The sequence below is a fragment of the Diabrotica virgifera genome, chromosome 3, assembly GCF_917563875.1.
Source record: "Diabrotica virgifera virgifera chromosome 3, PGI_DIABVI_V3a".
Taxonomy (NCBI): domain Eukaryota; kingdom Metazoa; phylum Arthropoda; class Insecta; order Coleoptera; family Chrysomelidae; genus Diabrotica; species Diabrotica virgifera.
Window position 1 is genome coordinate 44802807 of NC_065445.1, and position 20692 is coordinate 44823498.

Here is a 20692-nt window from a genome sequence, read left to right on the forward strand (position 1 = left end):
TTTGGTGTGCGGCCTCCCAAAAGTAAAAATGTTTCACTTGTTTCATGTTTTGCGTTTCATGTTTCTTTCGTGTGCGGCCTCCCTAACACAACACTAAAATTGACAAACAAGTAATAACAAACAAATTGAATACCATTATAACACCAGCAGAAGAACAAGGTTTTAGGTCGGAAAGATCATGCACCGACGATATATTGATAATGAGGCAAGTGAAGAGAAATCACTAGAAAATAACAAACCGTCATATATGTTTTTGAGGATGTTAAGAAGGTATTTGACTGAGTCAAATTAAAGGACGTTATTCATTTCTTGTACGCAAGAGATGTACCTCTAGGAATAATCAAAACGATCGAAAGTATCCACCAGAACAACACAATAAAAGTAGAGGAAGAACCAACTATTAAAATTTAAGAAAATCCTGTGCAGTCATGATCTAAATTTGGAACTTCGCATAAGAATGGTTCGATGTTATATATTCCCAGTACTACTTTACGGGGTTGAATCATGGACCCTGACAGAATCGCTTTTAAAAAACCTAGAAACATTTGAGATGTGGGTCTACCGCCGTATTCTGAAGATCAGTTGGGTAGAAAGGGTCACAAACGAAAGGGTTTTGCAACGTTTGAATAAAAGTTGCGACGTAGTGAACACGGTTAAAAGGCGCAAATTGGAACACTTTGGTCATATAATGCGTCATCCAGAAAAATACGACATACTTGACCTTGTCATGCAATGTAAAATAATGGGAAAAAGGAGTGTGGGCCGCCGTACAACTTCTTGGCTTAAAAACCTACGCCAATGGTTTGGGAAAACTAGCACTGAACTATTTCGTGGGGCTATAAATAAGACAGTGATTGTTAATATGCTGGGCAATATGAGAGCCAACGATCGACAAGCAGTCTCGGCACCTTAAGAAGAAAAAGAACCAACTGACCCAATTGAAGCTGGCAATGGGATAAGACAGGGAGATTCACTGACTCTTCTATTATTTAACCTAATCATGAACGAAATAATAAAAAAAGTAAGAACTAAAAAAGAATAGGTACCAAATGGGAGCAAAACAACTTAGAATAATATGAAATGCAGACTACGCAATAGGCATCTCTCAAAGTGAAGATGGTTTACAACGTATGCTGCACCAATTTAGTATAACCGCCAGAAAATGGAATATGTCAATCTCCGAACAACAGACAAAATTCTTGGATATAACAGCAAATCTACGAAGATGTAGGTAAATTAGAGCTGGAGAGTCAGATAATAGAACAAGTCATGGTGTTTAAATATCTAGATACCATGCTATCTAGCTACGGAAAGCTCGAAACAGAAGTAAAAGATCAAGTTAATAGAGCAAATAGAGTCGCATTCTACTTGAATAGAAAGGCAGAATTTACAAAACAGTAATCAGACCAATAATGACATACGCGGCATAAACAAGACCTGACAGTAAGAAATATTGCTAGAAACATAAGAGATTAAAACCTTACGATGGTGAGACACTATGAGGCAGAGCTAGTACAGATATACAGACGAGGATGTAAAGTGAAAAACATCAATGACCAGAGCCGGATTTAAGGCAGTGGAGGCCCCTGGGCAGAATTGGTGTGGGAACCCCTGAGCAGAATTGGTGTGGGGCCCTACCTCCTACCATTAAACAAATTGTTGTTATGACTATGGTATGGTTAAAATCCGGGTACTTTTCGAGATTTTTTTACTGAAAATTCTTTGATTATGTCGGACCTGTCTAGTTGCTTTAAGGCATTGTGTTCAATTGCCCATTATAAAGAGATGGTTCAAACGCTCTTGGCCTATCATAGACCGAAGTCGATTTTTAATTAACTTAAATTTTTAGAATGATCTCTCTCCACTGCAGTTAGTTACCATCAGAACTAAATATAAACGAAGTGCCACTACAGCGTTTGGAACCGCATCATTCACATTTTTCTCTTTTAACCGTCACAACTAAAGTAGTGAAGATGGCGAGAGACAATTCTTTAATAGCAAGACGATCAGTGGTAAGACTACGAAAACGATGAAACGACAACTTACGGGAGGCAAATTGAAAAACAAACAGAATCATGTCTACACAAAAAGAAGAAGAACATGTTGTGTTTCAGTTAATATCCAAATCCACCGAAGAAGGTAACAATATATTTAGTATTATGTTTATATGGGATTGAGCCGTAATTTCAGAACCTTGCTAACCTAATAATGGTTTAATTTTGAAACTTACATATTAAAGTAAAAATCTTATGGTAGGGAAGCCCAAGCGGGGATTTTTGCAGTTACTCAAGCGCATCAGATTATTACATGGGAAGGAACCTTGTACCCTGAAAATGTGCCTGAAAATGGTAAGGGGTAAATTTAATATTCTAAATACGAATCCCGCGGTATTTCGAGAAATGAACATCAGATCGAAAAACTGAAAAATACACTTATTCAATGTTTTTAAAAAACCTATCGAATGGCACTAAACACGACTCCCCACGGACATGGGGTGGGAGGTTACCTTAAAATCTTAAATGGTGGCCCCCATTTTTATTGCATATTTGGATTCCTTACGTAAAAATAAGTAACTTTTATTCGAGAAATTTTTTCGAATTGTGGATAGATGGCGCTATAATCTAAAAAAAACGATTGTTGGAAATGGAAAATTAAATTAGAAAAGGAAAGTCTCCGCTAAAATGGAAAACTTTACTTAACTTTTTTTGAATTTAGGACCTACTCTTCACAACCCAATAGGTCCCCAAAGCGCTCGAGTAACTGACTGCACATTTAGCATACTTTGCTCCCCTACCGTTCGGTTTGTAGATTGGTATATAATTTTTATTAAAAAACTTTAAAAGAAATCATCCAAACGAATTATAAAAACATCAGAACGTTTTCGATCTAGTCAGGTCATCTTCAGTGACATTCTGAATAGTAATTGAAACTAGCCCACTAGTTGATATATTATAATAAATATAGCCTTCAAAATTACATAATTACTTCTTAAATTGTACTATTTTAGTATGTTATCATAGATGTTAATAGATTATAATATTAGTACTCGAAAGTAGCATGGCTTCCCTGCTCCAAATAGCTGAAAGGGTACTTGTCAAGGTGACAGACACAGACCAGTTGGTCTGTATCACTCACTGTATTAACATTGTCATTGTGTCGTACTACAATAGTACAATTTAAAAAATAATTATGCAATTTTGAAGGCTATAAATAAACTAGTGGGCTAGTTTCAATTACTATTAAGAATGTCACTGGACATGATCTGACTAGATTGAAAACGCTCTGAGGATTTTCTTATCCATTTGAATGACTGTTTTAAAAATTTTTTAATAAAAATTATATACCAATATACAAACCGAAGTTTTTTACTTCTATGTAAGTTTTTTAACTATGGTATTCAGCCAATCACTGAGATTTTCTATTTAATTCTAATTTAATTTTGAGTCCGATCCTGGATTTGACCGGTCGAGTGTCGGCTGTTTCGATGCAGAATCAATTAAAATTAAACACAGATTCGAACTAAAAAAAACTTAAACCACCAAACCGGAAGGGATTAGCAGCTCCTCAGATTGTAATTGGAAGGCAATTATTGACATATTGGCTGGCTTCGTGTAGCTGCAGTAATTGCCAATATAAGTTCCTGTTTTTGAATTTAATTGTTTGTAGATGTGTTTCTAGTAAATATTCAGAGCCGTTAGCGACTGTCTTCAGTTTGTCATTAGATTATGTCAGTTAAATATACCTATCAACAACAAGAACAAAAAATAGATTGGTATGTTTATTAAAAATACACCACAAGTGTACAAAATAGCTTCTTCTTCTTCTTCTTCTTCTTCTTGTAGTGCCTATCCGTTTCGGATGTTGGCGACCATCATGGCAATCTGCACTTTGCACACTGCTGCTCTGAAAAGATTTGTAGTGGTTGTGTTGAACTACGTTCGTAGATTTTTCAGCCAGGAAATCCTTCGCCTTCCTGGTCCTCGCTTTCCCTCTCCTTTTCCCTGCAAGACCAGTTGCAGCAGTCCATATCTCTCACTGTTCCTCATGATGTGACCGAGGTATTCGATTTTGGCTGTTTTTATTTTGATTAACAGCTCTTTTTCTTTTTTCATTCTCAGCAAAACACCCTCATTAGTAATGTGGTCGGTATAAGATATCTTCAGGATTCGACGATAAAGCCACATCTCAAAAGCCTCAATTTTCTTGCAGGTGGCGTCTGTGAGAGTCCACGACTCAACTCCGTACAACAGTATAGGAAATATATAACATCGTAGTAATCTGACTTTTATGGGTATCGACAAATCATGGCATTCGAACAACTTTGCCATTTTTTGAAATGCAGATCTTGCTTTCTCTATCCTACATTTGATTTCTATAGAATGGTCCCAATTTTCATTGACGTTCGTACCAAGGTAGGTGTATGTTTTTACTCTTTCTATTTGTTGACCATTCACACTGATTCGTCCAAATTGCTGTTCATTCTTAGAGATCATCATACATTTGGTTTTCTTAGTGTTTAGTGAAAGTCCGTATCTCTGACTGAGCTCTGCGATTCTGCTCATTAACTCCTGTAGGGCTTCAGAACTGTCAGCGAATACCACAGTGTCGTCTGCGTATTTTATGTTATTGATACATTCTCCGTTAATTCTAATTCCGGCTTCAACATCATCCACTGCTTCTTGAAAGATTTCCTCAGAGTAGATGTTAAACAGCAGTGGGGATAGTATACATCCCTGACGGACCCCACGTTTGATTTTGATATCGTCGGATTCTCCTGCCTCTGTCCGGATAGATGATGTTTGATTCCAGTAAAGATTGCTGATAATCCTTAAATCACAGGTGTTTATTCCAATATTGGAACATTCCACATGTTTATTCCACATATGTAGGATGGAGGTTGTTCAGATCTAGTATCGTCAAAGAGTTCCTGTATGTATTTTGTCCATATGCAGATTTCTTGATTTCTGTCTGTGATGATATTCCCCTGCTGGTCTCGCAATTTGCTAGCTGTGTTGGATTTCTGAAGACCAGCTGCTTGTTTCACCTTTTTATGCATGTTAAACGTATCATGTTTTTGCTCTAACGACTCGATCTTTTCACACTGTGATATTAACCAATTTCCTTTGGCCTTTCTGATTTCAGTTCTTATTTGTCTCTGAATCGTGTTGTACATTATTTTGTTGTTTTTTTATTTTCTTCTTTCTTCCATAAGTTGTAATATATTGTCGTTCATCCAACTTTTTCTCATCCCTTTGTTTTCTATTAGATATTCTTCTCTGATGTTGTTAAAGGTTTCACATATATTTTGGAGTGATTCTTCGGCATTATATGTTTTCTTATCTTTTAGTATTCTCATATCGCACTTTTTATTGCTGTTCTTTTTTGCAACCTTCTTGAATCTAAACCTGAATTTACCAACAACAGGAACATGATCTGATTATACGTCAGCACCGGGGTAACCCTTAACCGATAGGCATCCATTACGGAATATCTTGTTCACCATTATGTAGTCAATTTGATTCCGTATTACGTTTCCTGGTTGATCTTGCGGGGACACCCAGGTGTACAATCGTCTTGGTGGTAGTTTGAAGAATGTGTTTAGTATTGCAAATTCCTCTTCTTCTACAGTTTTAATCTGTCTCCCCTTTCATTTCTCTGTCCTAGACCAAAATCACCTATGAATTCACCGCTTCTCCCTTTACCAATTTTCGCATTGAAGTCACCCATAATAATAGTTATATCTTCTTTTTTAAGTCGGTTAAGTGACTTTATCAACAACTCATAGCATTGCTCTAGATCTTCTTCTGGTTTATCGCTCGTGGGGCATACACTTGTAATATATTTAATTTGACGGGGCTAGTATTCAGCTGGATTATTACTATTCTTTCAGAAATAGGTATAACATTTGTAACATATTGGCGTAATTGGGGAGACACGATTATTCCAATTCCATATATATGTTGACCATCGTCATTTCCTGAGTGGTATACCATATGGTTGTTAACAATACAAGCACCACTATTTGGCCACCTCATTTCGCTTATGCCCATTATACCGATTCCGAGTCTGGTCATTTTTTGAATGGTATTATGAATTTTTCCAGCCTGATACGTTGTCCTCACATTCCAGGTACATATTTTAATAATCAACTCTGCTGTTCTTAGAGACACTTTTCCAGTTCTATCACAGGGGTTTCGCTGGGTTACGACCTGGGAGGCCCTGTGGTCTAAAGGTGGATCACCTCCCCTGCCGAATCCTGGCTTCCGTATTCCATGATTAGTAACTATTTCCACTTTAGTTGGATTTGCCATGATAGCTTTTCTAGAGATGTCATCAGGGACCTTTAATGCAGTGGTTTCTCGTTGCCTTCTGCATTCTGATGCCGTTGACCACTTTCTTGGTTCTTCCGCCTTTGAGACCAGTTTTCCAGTCTCAGGACAACAGAGTGCCCTTCCATTTACCAGCTCGTCCGCCCGAAGCCGTTGGCCAGTAAATGGTGAATTGCTTATCCCGGCAAACACTCGGACGTCAGAGCCTCGTTAGTTGTCTAGCAGGATGTACCAGATGACCATGATCTAGATCACCCTACGAGCAGGTGAGGTTGACATTTGAACAGGAGAGGCTATATTTTACTCATCACTATCCCTTAACATCCCCTTCTTCTTCTTAGTACTTTATAAATAGGCTCAATACCTATTTTTCTTCGGATTTTAGCCTCAATTGACGTTGTCTGACCATCTTTTCCTCGGTCTTCCCAATGATTCTATTTTTCTTCTGTTGGTTCACATGCTTATTTCTTCTATACAACATCTCGCTCGTATTTCCTCACTTCTTGCTCTGTCTCTTTGAGAGATTGGTTTGTTATTTGTCGTAAGACTTTTATTTCTGCTGGTTCCAGCAGCCTTTGTGTTTTACCCGTATCTGCTCTTGTTTCCGCTGTGTACGTCATTATCGGTCTTATTGTTGATTTACATATCCTGGTTTTCGTTTCCTTTGTGACGTATTTGTTTCTCCAGATTGTGTTGTTGAGACATCCAGCTGCTCTGTTCACCATGGTCACTTGTTTATGTATTTCTTCTTTCACTTTTCTGTAGATTGACAGTTTTATACCCAAGTATTCTATTTCCATCAATTGTTCTATTATTTTGTTATTTAAGACCACTTTAAATCGTCTCGGTTCCGCTGATATCACTATGGATTTTCTCTGTTGAGATCACCATGTTGTATATGAGCGCCGTGTTTTCGAATTCTTTAATTAATGTTTTTAGCTCATCTTCATTTTCGGATGTTATTATGGCGTCGTCGGCGTAGCATATTATGTTTATTTCGGATTAGATTACGTCAGTTAAATAAATCTAGTAACAAAAAAAAAAAAACAAAAAACATATTTGTATATTTTTATTAAAAATACACCAAACTTATACCAAAATAGTGTTACGGAAAAAACTTAGAGTGTAGAAAGCTTTTTACTTCGAAATTAAATTTTATTTAAACCCAAAAATTACAATGAGGAAAATGAAATACTCCGACTAAGACACCTAAAATTTTACTGAGAACTCTTAAATCTCCAAGGGGTGTATTCTCCTAGGGAAATTGTTTCTTCCTTAGGAGGTTCACAAATGAGTCCATCCAACAATAAAATATTCTTTTTCTCTAAGGGCGTCAGGTGTTTAATTATTACAATGATTTTATCCTGAGAATATTATCAACGGTATGTAGACAACGATAAAATGTTGCCCTACCCAAAACGGGCGCCTATGACCAGTACTAGAAATTCACAATTGTTGGAATATATTTATCTGTGGAAGAAAGAATGCCATAAAAACGCTTAAAAACGATAAATCCCCTGGTCTGAACAATATTGATGCCGAGCTAATTAAAACAGGCGGTCATGAAGTCATAAGCAGAATCCATCAATAAAAAAAAAGGCCTGACAACAAGAAATAATGCCGAAAGAATGGTGTGGTAGTATTATTGTACCAATACACAAGATAGGAAAAAAGGAATCATGCATGAATTACAGAGGAATCTTACTAATCAACACTACGTATAAAATATTGTCTTCGATATTATTAAAAATATTAGTACCATACGCCGAAGAAATAGTTGGTGACTACCAGTGTGGTTTCAGGCCTGGCAGATCGACTATTGATCAAATATTTACAATAAGACAAATGCTTGAAGAGTATTGGGAATATAATCAGGACGTTCATCAGATCTTTATAGACTTCAAACAGGCTTATGATTCAATTAATCCTGCAACATTATGAAAGGCAATGATCGAGCTCAGCGTACCCAAGAAACTAGCTGCTGTAACACAAGTGTGTGTAAGTAACTCCTTTGCACAAGTTAGAATAGGGGGAAATATAACAAATGCTTTCTGCGTAAATTCTGGACTGAGACAGGGACATCGGTTGTCCCCATTCTTGTTTAACCTGGCCTTAGAATATGTCATGCGAAAAATTTATCCAAAAATCAAACCAGACATAACTGGTCGGGGAGCAAAAATCATACTAGCCTTTGCTGATGACGTAGACACAGTAGCACAATCAACATTAGAAATTAAATCTAAATAAGGTCTAAAAATAAATTTATGGTAAAATTTTAGGTAAAAAAAACCAGATTTATGTAACTACAGACTTTGTTGAAAAGTTGTTCAATCCAATTGCTAAAAATGTCATATGTCAACTGTCACTTTTTATGAGAAAATGTGAAGACACCTTAACGAGCACACCCTGTCTACATCGACTGTCATTAAAAATCCTCCATGCGAGGCGACCATTCTGCTATCTGACGCCGCAGTATTCAAATGGTAAGGTCTTTTTGACCTTACCATGATCAAATATTCGTTTTATATATAATGTAATTTTCGTGTGAAAGTCCTTTGTGCTCGTTCTTGATGTTTAACTTTTCTGGATACAAAATTAACCAGCAGCAAATTGAACAATTTTTTAAACAGACAGACAAGGTTTTTTCCAACCAATAAAAAACTACATAAGAAACAGAAGTATTTCATATCATAAATGGAACCCATCTCTCTTCATAGTGGTATTTTGACCTTTTTGACGTAAGTTAAACTTTGAATTCTAAGATCAATTATTCATTAGAGATCTTTTATTGTAGCATAGCTCCGAAGATGGCTTTATAAGCCGAAAGCGCTCAGCTAAGAATTATTAATTTTACACACTTCAAAAGTACACTTCTCCCCCTTTTACCTGTTGTCATAAGTGTGTACAAAACTTTTTCAGTCTTTACATTTCTAAAAATAAATGAAGACCAAACAAAATACATGGTCATCTTAAAACAAGAACGACGGCGAATAAGGCAAAATATTACTATAAACGATCACAACTTCGAAGTGGTTAAAGAATTTAAATATCTAGGAGCCACAATCACAAATGACAACAAATTAGAGCGAGACGTTGAAACGCGAATAATGGCAGGAAACAGTTCTTTCTTTGCAATGAAACATCTAATGAAGTCAAAACTTATTTCACGAGGTGCAAAAATCCAGATATATATAAGACCATAGTACGATTAGCAGTCGCGTATGGAAGAGAAACATGGACACTAACAAAAAAATAAGTAAATAAATTGCTGGTGTGGGAACGTAAAATCCTTCGAATGATATAAGGCCCTTGCAGAGAGAACGTGACAAACGAATGGAGGAGCAGATACAATAACGAGCTAGAGTCTCTATTCGGAAAAGAAAATCTAGTCAGATACATAAAGGCTAATAGACTCAGATGGGCAGGGCATGTGATAGGCAGTAACGACAATCGCCTTGTAAACAATGTGTTCTGGAAAAGGCCAGATGGAAGAAGGTCTGTAGGGCGGCCTGTAGGAAAAGGTGGTCTGTAGGAAAAGGTGGAAAGATGGAGTCAAAGAAGATTTAGAGAAAATGGGAGTGCGACAATGGGAATTAGTGGCACAGGACCGAAAAGCATGAAAGGAAATAGTAAACGTGGCAAAGACTCACGAAGAGTTGTAGCGCCATTGATGATGATGATGATGAAGAGAAATAGGCGTATCAGTTTCCGTTTTTTATAATAGAAGCGTTCTGGAGGTATTAAAAAAAAACTAAATACAAGGCGTCATATACAACAAGAATTTTTGGACTAGCTGGATTAGATTTAATTGTCTTAAAATTATCTGAGGAATCTCAGGTCTTCATTTGTCAGGGGAGTTTCTGAATTCCCTGTATATAAAAAATAAAACAAATATCAAACACAAATACTTTATTAAAAAAAATATCTCTGTAAGACAAGTTTGAGTATCAAACGTTTAATCATACACAAATTATTGTCTCCAATAAAATCACATTTTGTTTAAGTACATACATTTTTATCACGAAAATCATGTGGAGAATACAAGAAATTGTATAAATAAGACAATTGTCTAAGAATTTGCAGACATCCTATAGTATTCTTTCGCGGAATGTTTCTAATCTATTTTATCAATCACTTAAATATTTAACTTCTCTGAGATTGTTAATTTTTTATTTTCTTAATTTTCATTTTTTTTATAATATTATGCTAATTTGTTCTAATTTATGGATTAAACAGATTATAAAAATTCATTGTCAAAAGTATTAACAATTTAGCAGGTAAAATAATAACCAACTAAAATAGCCATACATATAAAAAAAAAGAAATAACACCAGCTTTCAGAACAAACAACAACTTGTGGAGTGAGTGAGAAAATAGATAAGAAAAATAACTGTATACGAAAATATTCTATAGGCAAAACAGACCTTCATATATTTCATTAAGTCTCTACAGGGTGATTCATTAATAATGTCCAATCTCTAAGTTGTAGATTCTAGACCTCAAAATATTAAGATTTAACCCAAATCGCTTAAATAAAATATGTCACGTTATTGAGTTACTCAAAAATTATTTATTTAAAAATTTAATAATTATTTTTACTCAGTACTCTAAAACTATTTGACAAGTCCTTGTCATACTTTGCAGAAAGCACTTACCATACACGCTACTAAATTATGATTAACATAAGTTTCTGGCTACTTCCAGAGACGTACGACGGGGGACAGTGAATGGTTTCTCAAGTAGCAATTTGTCGACGCGACAACGTTGTCTACCGCGTGGCAACGTTTTCTTACAACGTTGTTATTGCCTAGAAGACGACCATATTCTGCACTGATTTGGTGGACGATTTTTGAGTTGTCTTGACGTTGCCTAGGCAACCTCCTCTTTAAGCAACATCGTTTTGTAAGCGTTGCATAAGACAACTGAAGCGACTATAAAAAGTACCTGCGCGTGCAATGGTTGCTCAAGGTGTCGGACTAGTTATGTTTTTTTACCTATATTTTTAACATCTGTATGGTGAATGCGAATAACAAAAAGTAAACTGTTTTGTTTTGACATCGTATTGGGTATTTAAATTTATATAAATATATAAAGGACTTATTACCTGATGTGAAATTTATAAACGCATCTCAGATTACCGTCCAATATGGATATTTCACCTTTAAAAAACACACGCGCTCCTTTTTTATGACATTTTTGAGAAAAAATATGCAAATTTAAAAAATTAAATTTTAATATAAAAGTCAAAATTTATGTTAAAGATGTTCTGTATAAATTTAATGTATTGATGGTGCTTTTAAAGGTATCAGAAAATGCCTGCATTTTTTATATTCTGTGTTTTCATTTTCGTTACATCACAAAAATCTCAAGTAAAACCAAAATGGCGCATTAAACAATATTACCAATATTACTAAAAAATACCTTATTACCAACCTTAGACGGATAAGACAACTTAGAATTCCAATCGCCAACCAAACCCGGCCGCGCCGACTATCAAAACCATTTTAGAACGCACCCTCTTATTGGGTGACAGAGGTCATGTGACCAGTGTCAAAAGTGTATCATTCTCCTTAACAGCGTTGCCACATTTAGTAGATTTCTACATTTTTGGTAGATTTTTGATATTTTTTAAAATATTCTAGTAGGCAATTTTTTAGTAGATTTTTGGTATATTTCAACAGAATTTGATCAATTTTTTTCGAACCATGAGGAAACTATAATAGGTATTTTTGAAAAATTTAAACGCAGAATGAAAGACTGCATTATTTAGAAAAACCAAAACGTTTCTTTTGAACGAGATATTTGGAATTAAAAGTCACACTAATTTTTTTCTTTTTTCACCCCTGTAACTCAATAAAATAAACATTATAGAAGTTTTCAGGGACTTTCGGTCCTCGGAAATAACGTAATCTTTCTTTCTGCGTTTAAATTTTTCAAAAATACTTAGTTTTCTAAGGATTCGCAAAAAATGAAAACATTTAATATACATTGAACATTTTAACAGACGGCATTTTGCGCCTATCCCCTTAAGTTAGCTGTTGTTTTTATTATAAAAAATCCCATATATATCCCAAAAATCCTTAAGTATATTTCAGTTTTTGATTTAGTAGATTTTAGCTAAAAAATGGTAATTACCAGTTGGTGGTTTGGAATAATGAGGTTTCCAATTTTGTGGAATTCCTCTTGAGACATTTAGGACGGATGTGCATATCACTGTATTACTATATTTACATGGCCTAAAAAGAATCTCCTGATTTTGTGAAAACAAAACTACTGAAAGAGTAAAAACTGACCTGGCAACCCTGTCTGCCAAAGCTGATACAAAGATTAAAAGGTTATCAAATCTCAAATCTGCTGATAAAACAATGGAATAGAAACCAGCTATTAAGAAAACAAATAAACAGGTTGTTAAATAAATCGAAAATTTCCATCAAAATAAAATATATAATAATAAGGAAAAATAAAGTTATAAAGGAAATTCTTTTTCTCCTCTGGAAGTTGCCGCAAACGTGTCACACCTTTAGAACAACACCTAGGGTCGTGACGTGACAGACAACTACTCAACTTCAGAGTCGGCCAGGGCGTAAATTACTTTAGCATTATAACATTTTTAAGTCGTTGCGATTGTTGAAAAAACTGAACTGTGATATGTAGTTGTCACAATGGTAATAAATTAGTTGCCCGTATAACTAAAACTAAAGGTATTACTTAACGTTGTAACATCGTAATGTCAGTCGGGGTAGGGGACGTTGGCCGAAACAACTGAGAATACTCTTGGGCAACGTTGTATACAGTGCATTTGTTTGTACTGACAACCAATGCGTCGAAAAATTGCTACTTGGGTTACCCTTCCCAAAATCTACGCCATTAGCGCAACTGCTATTTTAGTACAATATTTCTATAGTTCACTCTTTTCTGGGTAAATAATATACTCTTTATTCGTAACGATAATATCATTAGTTTTCGAGATATTTGAAGTTGAAAATGCAACGGCACAGCTCTTTTGAAGAATTTATTGTGCCCCTTCATTTTTAACTTTAAGTTTCTCGAAAACTAATGAATTTGTCGGTAAGAATGAATAGTATAATAATTGAATAGAAGTTGGAGAATCGAAAAATTGTACTAAAATAGTAATTATGCCATTTTCTTAGAATGTGTGGAAGGGTCAGCCATACACTTTCCCCTGTTTTACGCCTCTGGTAGTTGCCAGAAAGGTTTGTTTATCAAAATTGGACGGGAGTGCGGTAACTACACTTCCTGCAACGTATCGCATGCTATTATGTCAAAAAGTTTTAAAGTACTGGGTAAGAAAAGTTATTAAATTTTTAAATAAAACACCCTGTAGCTCAATAACAAGGCACATTTTATTTAAGTGATTTGGGTAAATCTTAATATTTTTACGTCTAAAATCTACACCTCTGAGATTGGACATTCTTAATGAATGACCATGTATTTAAGTAAATATTTTATGGAAGGATGTATTGCATTTACTCTGTAATAATAGAGTATTCAAAAACATTAAAATATAATTTCCTGAATGATACAACGCACCTATTTAATTTATCACTAAAGCTATTCACTCTAAATTATAAACGTATGTTTATGTATTAAAAAAATTCTAAAAAATTAATTGATTTATATTATACGATACTATTAATATCATTCGTTTTGGGTGGCAAATATAGTCAGCGTATGTAGTGAAGCGTATTATAATTATTGCATTTGAAATGAGGGTCTACCGTAGAATGTTGCGCATACCATGGATTGCGCATCGCATAAATAATTCAATACTGGAAGAACTTAACAAAAATACTATATACCACAACAATCAACCAAAATGTACTGAGATATTTTGGAAATATAACCAGCAGAACAGAAGGCATGGAACGAATGATAGATGAAGACAACGAGTGGGAAAAAGATCCAGAGGAAGATCTTCAGTACGATGGTCATACTAAATAAAGATCATGACTGGTTACTCATTCTTCGAAGCAAAACAACCCGCACAGGAGAGAGAGAACTGGACAGAAATAGTCAAACAAAATACATGACGCCACTATATCCTTAAGAAGAAGAAAAGAGAGGATAGATTTTACTATATATGTTTTTTTACTATATATTATTTTATTAGTGCTATCTGTTTAATGATAAAGATATCTTAAAATTGCTTTTTGTGGTCTAAAATATCCATAGATCCTACATTAATAATTGTTCTTAGTTTTCAGTCAACAAAATAAAATCGAGTTTATTAGTCTCAACGTCATGAAAAATGAACAAAAATATAAATAAATGCGTTATAATAAACAAAAACTATATTTCTTGCTTATAGGCCTGGATCCCGCGTACCAAAAAAAGTTGATTAATAGCAAGCTGAAAATTTGTTAATAGCTTAACGGTGTCTAGTCGGACAAATTTTGATGTACGGGAACACTGGAACAGGGGAAGTTTTAATTGTGGAACAGGTTTAACATTTGGAACGTCAGACTACGAAAACGTCCCATGTATTTTGTCGGAGAGAACTTCCAATTATATTGATTTGTTACCCTTTCATTAAACTCCCATGCAAAAATCAGACTGCTACGTATCACCAACATAATTCCTCTAATTTGGCATGTTCTACGTGTCGGACTTATGGTAGGGGAGCCGAAGCGGGGATTTTTGCAGTTACTCGAGCGCGTCAGATTATTACATGGGGAAAAACTTTGTACCCTGAAAATGTACCTCTACCATATATTGGCTCTTAATGCAAGGGAGTTCGTTAAAGGGGAGCTGAAAAAAATATATCCTAAGAAAAACTCGAAATCCTCAGATTAAGATGAGGTAAGTTAAGTGCATGCAAAACAGTGTATATTTCAAAAATCTGACCATTTGGGCTGGGCGTAAGGAAATGGGTGAGTCCCAAAGTTTCATAAGTAAAAAGCGAATACTTTCGTGAAATGAATAACAGATTGAAAAACTAAAAAATACGTTCTCAATATTTTTCAAAAATCTATCGAAAGATATCAAACTCTACTTCCCACGGAGAGGGGGGGCTAAATTAAAAATTTTAAATACGAATCTCGCGATATTTCGCGAAAGGAAAATCAGATCGAAAAACTGAAAAATACACTTATTCAATGTTCTTGAAAAATATATCGAATGAACCAAACACGACCCCCAAGGAGGTAGGCTGGGGTTTACTTTAAAATCTTAAATAGGAGCCCCATTTTTTATTGCAGATTTGGATTCCCTACGTAAAAATAAGTAACTTTTATTCGAGACATTTTTTCGAATTATGGATAGATAAGAAAATTAAATTAAAAATGGAAAGTCCCCACTAAAATTGAAAACTTTACTTAACTTTTTTTGGTATTAGGACCCACTCTTCACAACCCATAACGCTTGAGTGACTGCACATTTAGCATACTTTGCTCCCCTACCATTATTACACTCAAAAAAATTTAGTTCGTAATAGTGATTAACAGTGATTACTGAATAGTATTTCGTTGTCACAACAATTTAATTGGTTGTTTCAACGAACTTTTAGACATTGACGAATGTATTTGGTTATTGTCACAATGATTGAATAATAATTGTGAGAATAACTAGAGTACATTAATCAATAACACTCAATTTATTCAGCCAATAACTTAGTTTCGTATATTTAATAAATACTGTTAATTCTGGCAGCAACTCACCTTCTTTATTTCGTAGATGACAAGCAATTACCTTGGTTTATCGTGACAACGTACATATTTCATTAAAACAATGTACAAATGTTAATAAGGGGGCGGGGGGTGTAACACTTATTCCAGTACACTGTATAAGTGAAATCATATGAAAAATCACACAGTGTAAAGTCCTTTAGGTTAAGGACAAAAAAGGGGGATTTAAAAAATTATTATTAATCAATTAATATCATACATTGGGCTATTGCATTCAGTAATTATTAATATAAAATACGTTCATAGTAGGAATGAACGAAACTGATTGTAAGAATGAATAGAATTGATTGTAAGAAAAACCGTATTTATTGTGGGAATTAACGGAATTAATTGTAACAATAAACGGAAATAATTGTAGAAATAAACGAAATACGTTAGGAGAAATAACACTCTTATTGACACAACGAATAGTCTTCGTCGGTCAATTAACGACGTTGTTGTTTTAATAAATAGTGTTCGTTGACTCAGTGAACAGAGTACGTAATATCAATAAATAGTGTTCGTTGACTCAGTGAACAGATTTCGTAATACCAATAAAGTGATATTATGGTATACATAATGAATGTTCGTCCATTCAATAAACGTAATACATTGGCTCAACGAACGAAAATAATGAATTGATGAACATCGTTTTGTTGTCCCAATAAAACCAAGAATTGGACAAATTTTAAGTATTGCGTTTGTTGTCTGAATTAACAATTTTATTGATATTACGTACCTTTTTCGTTGAGTGTAAAATGCCCAGTTGGTGATAAATAATGCCAGTCTGATTTTGCATGAGAGTTTAATGAAAGGGTAGGAAATCAATTGGACTTGATTATTCAACTTTTTTTTGGTACGCGGGATCCAGGCCTATTAAGCTTGACATTTTCATCGTTGCATAAATTAACAAGTATGTCAATAATATAATAACACAATAAATAAACTACAACTAGACTCACAGACTCCTATGTACTTAGTTCTATCACTGGTGAGCATCAATGGCTTGGTTCGTTGCAAAACTAACCTTCGTGTACACTTTGACTTTATACCTATACTTTGTTTGACGTTAAGAATAGAACATTACGCTTACGGAGATCAGTGTTGCCAAACCTCTCGCGCACGTGTGGATATTCGACTGCCGTTATACGATTCAATCTAGTCAGTACGCCGTGGTGTCGGCGCACTTTTATCGTCCATAAGAAATACATGGGAATATCTCCGCAATGTTCTATTAATTGTTAACGTGAAACGCTCTATAGGTACATATTTCATACCACTGGCTTATATTCAGCATGAAAACTTCTTAAAATAATAAATCCTATTAATAAAAAGCCAGACCCGCTAAGATCCCCGATTGCTGTCAAATAGGGGATAGCGGAGTTGTCTGGATCCCTTTTGAACCTCCACATCGTATGGACTAGAAGATGGCATCCGTAAAGAAGGATTACTAGTTGTATGAGACCAACTGTCAGGTACATGAAGACAAATGTAGGAGTAACTGTTGATTCCTTATTGTAAAAAAAGTCTGCGGCGAAGACAAATATTGTGTGGCCAGGAATGGATAAGAGGATGAGCAGGCGAGCTGTCTTTGCAGGATGAACTAAAAATAAAAAATAGCTTTTAAAGACATACCTATTACATTTAGAATTAATCATCAGTTTTTAATAATAGATTTAGTAACAATCGAAACATAAAACTGTATAAACTATTATGATGACTATACAGCTTTCTTCTTTTTCTTGATAGGTCTATCTGTGACGAATGATGGCGATCATCATGGCAATCTTCTCTTTATTTGCAGCAACGCGGAAAAGCTGCACATATGTTGTGTTGAACCAGGTTCTGTGGTTATTTAACCAGGATGTTATTTTTCTTCCTGGACCTCGCTTTCCAAATATTTTCCTTGAAGGATTGCTTGTAGGAGAGCATATCTGGATTTATTTCGCATAATGTGTCCAAAGTATTCCAACTTTCGAGATTTGATGGTAGTTAGTACCTCTCGTTTCTTCCCCATTCTTCTAAGGACTTCCTCATTTGTGACCCGATTACTCCATGGGATTCTAAGAATTCTCCGATATAGTCACATCTCAAATGCTTCCAATTTTCCACACACATCTTTTTCGACTAAGCTTCCTAATCATGGAACACTAAGTTCTATGATTCAACACCATAAAAAAGGACAGAGAAGACGTAGCATCTCAGCATTCTTACTTTTATACTAAGAGAAAGGTTGTGACCCTTGAAAAAGTCCCCCATATGGTTGAAGGTTGATCTAGTTATTCTTATGCGCGCTTTTGATCGATCTCTTGGTTGTTGGTCCATTCTTCATTTATTATGGCGCCGAGGTTTAGTTCTCACTCTTTCTACAGGGGTTAGGTTGATGTAAAGTTAACCTTCTGTTATATTTTTCTTGCTAATGATCATCAGCGTATACAGATTTACAGCGCTATAATGATGCCTCTTGCCCATCCATTGGTTGTGTAGCTTCTATATTATTTTTCAATGTCGTATTTTCACTTCCCCTATAACTAAGTTCGTCTATTAAAAGCTTCTAGTCTAGTAAAACTATAGTTTCTCTTAAAAGCGCCCATTAAAAAATGTTTATATTAACATTTTCTAAGCTGTATGGCTATAGAGTATAAATTACTTCGGTGGCACCTAAAATCCCGACAGCCAAAACCCCGACAGCCAAAATTCCAACGGCCAAAATCCCGACACGTCAGAATCCCGACACGCTAGAATCCAGACATACCCAAAATCTCGACATGCCAAAATTCCGACATGCCACAATCACCGCATAAGTAAAAATGCCGATCACTACATTTTGAATATTTATTGTTTCCTTTCCGAATGCAGTACCAAATCATATAGTATAGAGTATTGAAATTGAAAAATTAATTATACTAATACGTACGGGTGCTAATTATTACTATGTATTTATCTATTATATGAAAGTAAACTTGAATTGAGGATTGGATTATAATATCTAATATTTATATTGAACTATATATTGACAAAAAAGAAAAATAATTTATTTCAGGTACCTACGTTAGAAATTTGATTTAGAAAATTATTTCATATTAAATTGTAAACACTTTTGTTTAGTAATAAAAAATAAGAGAAAACAGATTTTGGCGGGTCCAGGATTCTGGCGTGGCGGGATTTTGGTGTGTCGGGGTTCTGGCGTGTCGGGATTTTGGCCGTCGGGCCTTTGGCTGTCGGGATTTTGGGGTAGACCCAAAACCCTCATACGCCAAGATTTGACGCATTTTAGTTTTGCTGTGCAATGGCGGATGTTAAGTAATTAATCTTTTAAATAATATAAGTTTTTTATGATATTTTGCAATGAGTCTTTTTAATTCTTTTAAATTTTTTGTTTGATCATGGGAGACTGTTTATTCAGCCTATTGAAAGAGTAACACAATTCAAATACCTAGGTACCGTCATTAAAGAAAACAATGATAGCTCTCAAAGAATACGAATCAGAATGGAAGAGACCAGAAGCACATTTAAAAGAATGAAGAGGCATCTGATAATTACTTTCTCCTTTTATCTTACAGTCGTATACCTAACATTGCTTTCATTGCTCTTTCCGTTGCCGTTTCCATTGATCTTTCTGTTGTGGCCGTGGTTAGTTTATTCCTAGATCCTGTCTCTATTACTTCAATGCTGTCGCCGTTTATTGTTAATTTACATCTTATTGGTTACACATTGTTGCTTCTAGACTAATTTCTTCTTGTTATGATTAGATAGTACCATGTATACCAAAGTATACTCTCTGTCCTCATATATGGCTTTTAGACATGGACGTTTACAAAGGAAAATATGGAAAAAATAGCAAAGACAGAAAAATCCATGGAAAGACAAATGCTGAACATTAAGCTATCAGACAGGACAAGAAACAAATGGATCTATAACAAAACAAAAATGTAAAATGTCTCAACCCAAGTAGCACAGCTTAAATGGAACTTCGCCGGACACACCCTACGGCAGAAGGATGAAAGATGGACTAAGAGGATTATATATTGGAGACCGCGGAACCACAAACGAAAAAGAGGAAGGTCGCAGATGCGAAGGTCAGATGACCTGAAGAAACACTGGGTCAAAATGGATGCAAACTGCCCAAGATAGAGAGGCATGAAAGAAGGAAGAGGAGGAGGCTTTTATCCAAGGATGGATGTTTAGGGCTGATTAGATTGATAGATATTATAGCAAATTTTTTAAATATATTTGAATTTAAAAAAGTGACATAAAAATTTATGTAAAGTAGAATGTGCTCAATCTCTTACCTCCTTTAATTAAAGCCGTCCACGGCCAAACTAACTGTTTTGTTATTGATGGCATTTGACCAAAAATTGCTGTTTTGTGGAGCATCGTCGATGTGCGACTAACTTGGACTGATACCAAATTACCCCCTATTCCATTTATAATGGGTTGAAAGACAGTGTATCCTTTAAACGAATCCACACCTACATCTAATATTAAACCACCAGTCCTGCAAAATATAATAATAAGGTTCCGAAGCTGTTTTCTTGTGGCATGTCAAGTAAAATGTTTATATCGGATTAACCACAGTGTGGTTGTACTGACAATAGGGAACTTGCATAAATTTTTAAATTCGAAAAAAATGTTATAAATCACAACACAACATAATTTAAAACATGTATCAAAGATAAA

At 35.0% G+C, this 20692-nt stretch overlaps 1 protein-coding gene across 5 annotated transcripts in view; it reads right to left on the bottom strand.

The window, feature by feature from the left end:
• Positions 1 to 20692, bottom strand: part of LOC114342894 (solute carrier family 41 member 1) — a 348268-nt gene that overhangs the window by 76719 nt on the left and 250857 nt on the right. For 4 of the 5 annotated variants that reach the window (XM_050645087.1, XM_028293724.2, XM_028293712.2 and 1 more), the window contains 2 exons: positions 20305 to 20510; positions 10226 to 17615 (listed from right to left, as the gene is read on the bottom strand). In XM_050645087.1, coding sequence (XP_050501044.1) covers positions 17284 to 17615; positions 20305 to 20510 — 538 coding nt within the window. In that variant the 3' untranslated portion in view covers positions 10226 to 17283. Of the gene's footprint in view, positions 1 to 10225; positions 17616 to 20304; positions 20511 to 20692 lie in introns of those variants that run through there. The other variant, XR_007696712.1, reaches the window with a different exon arrangement.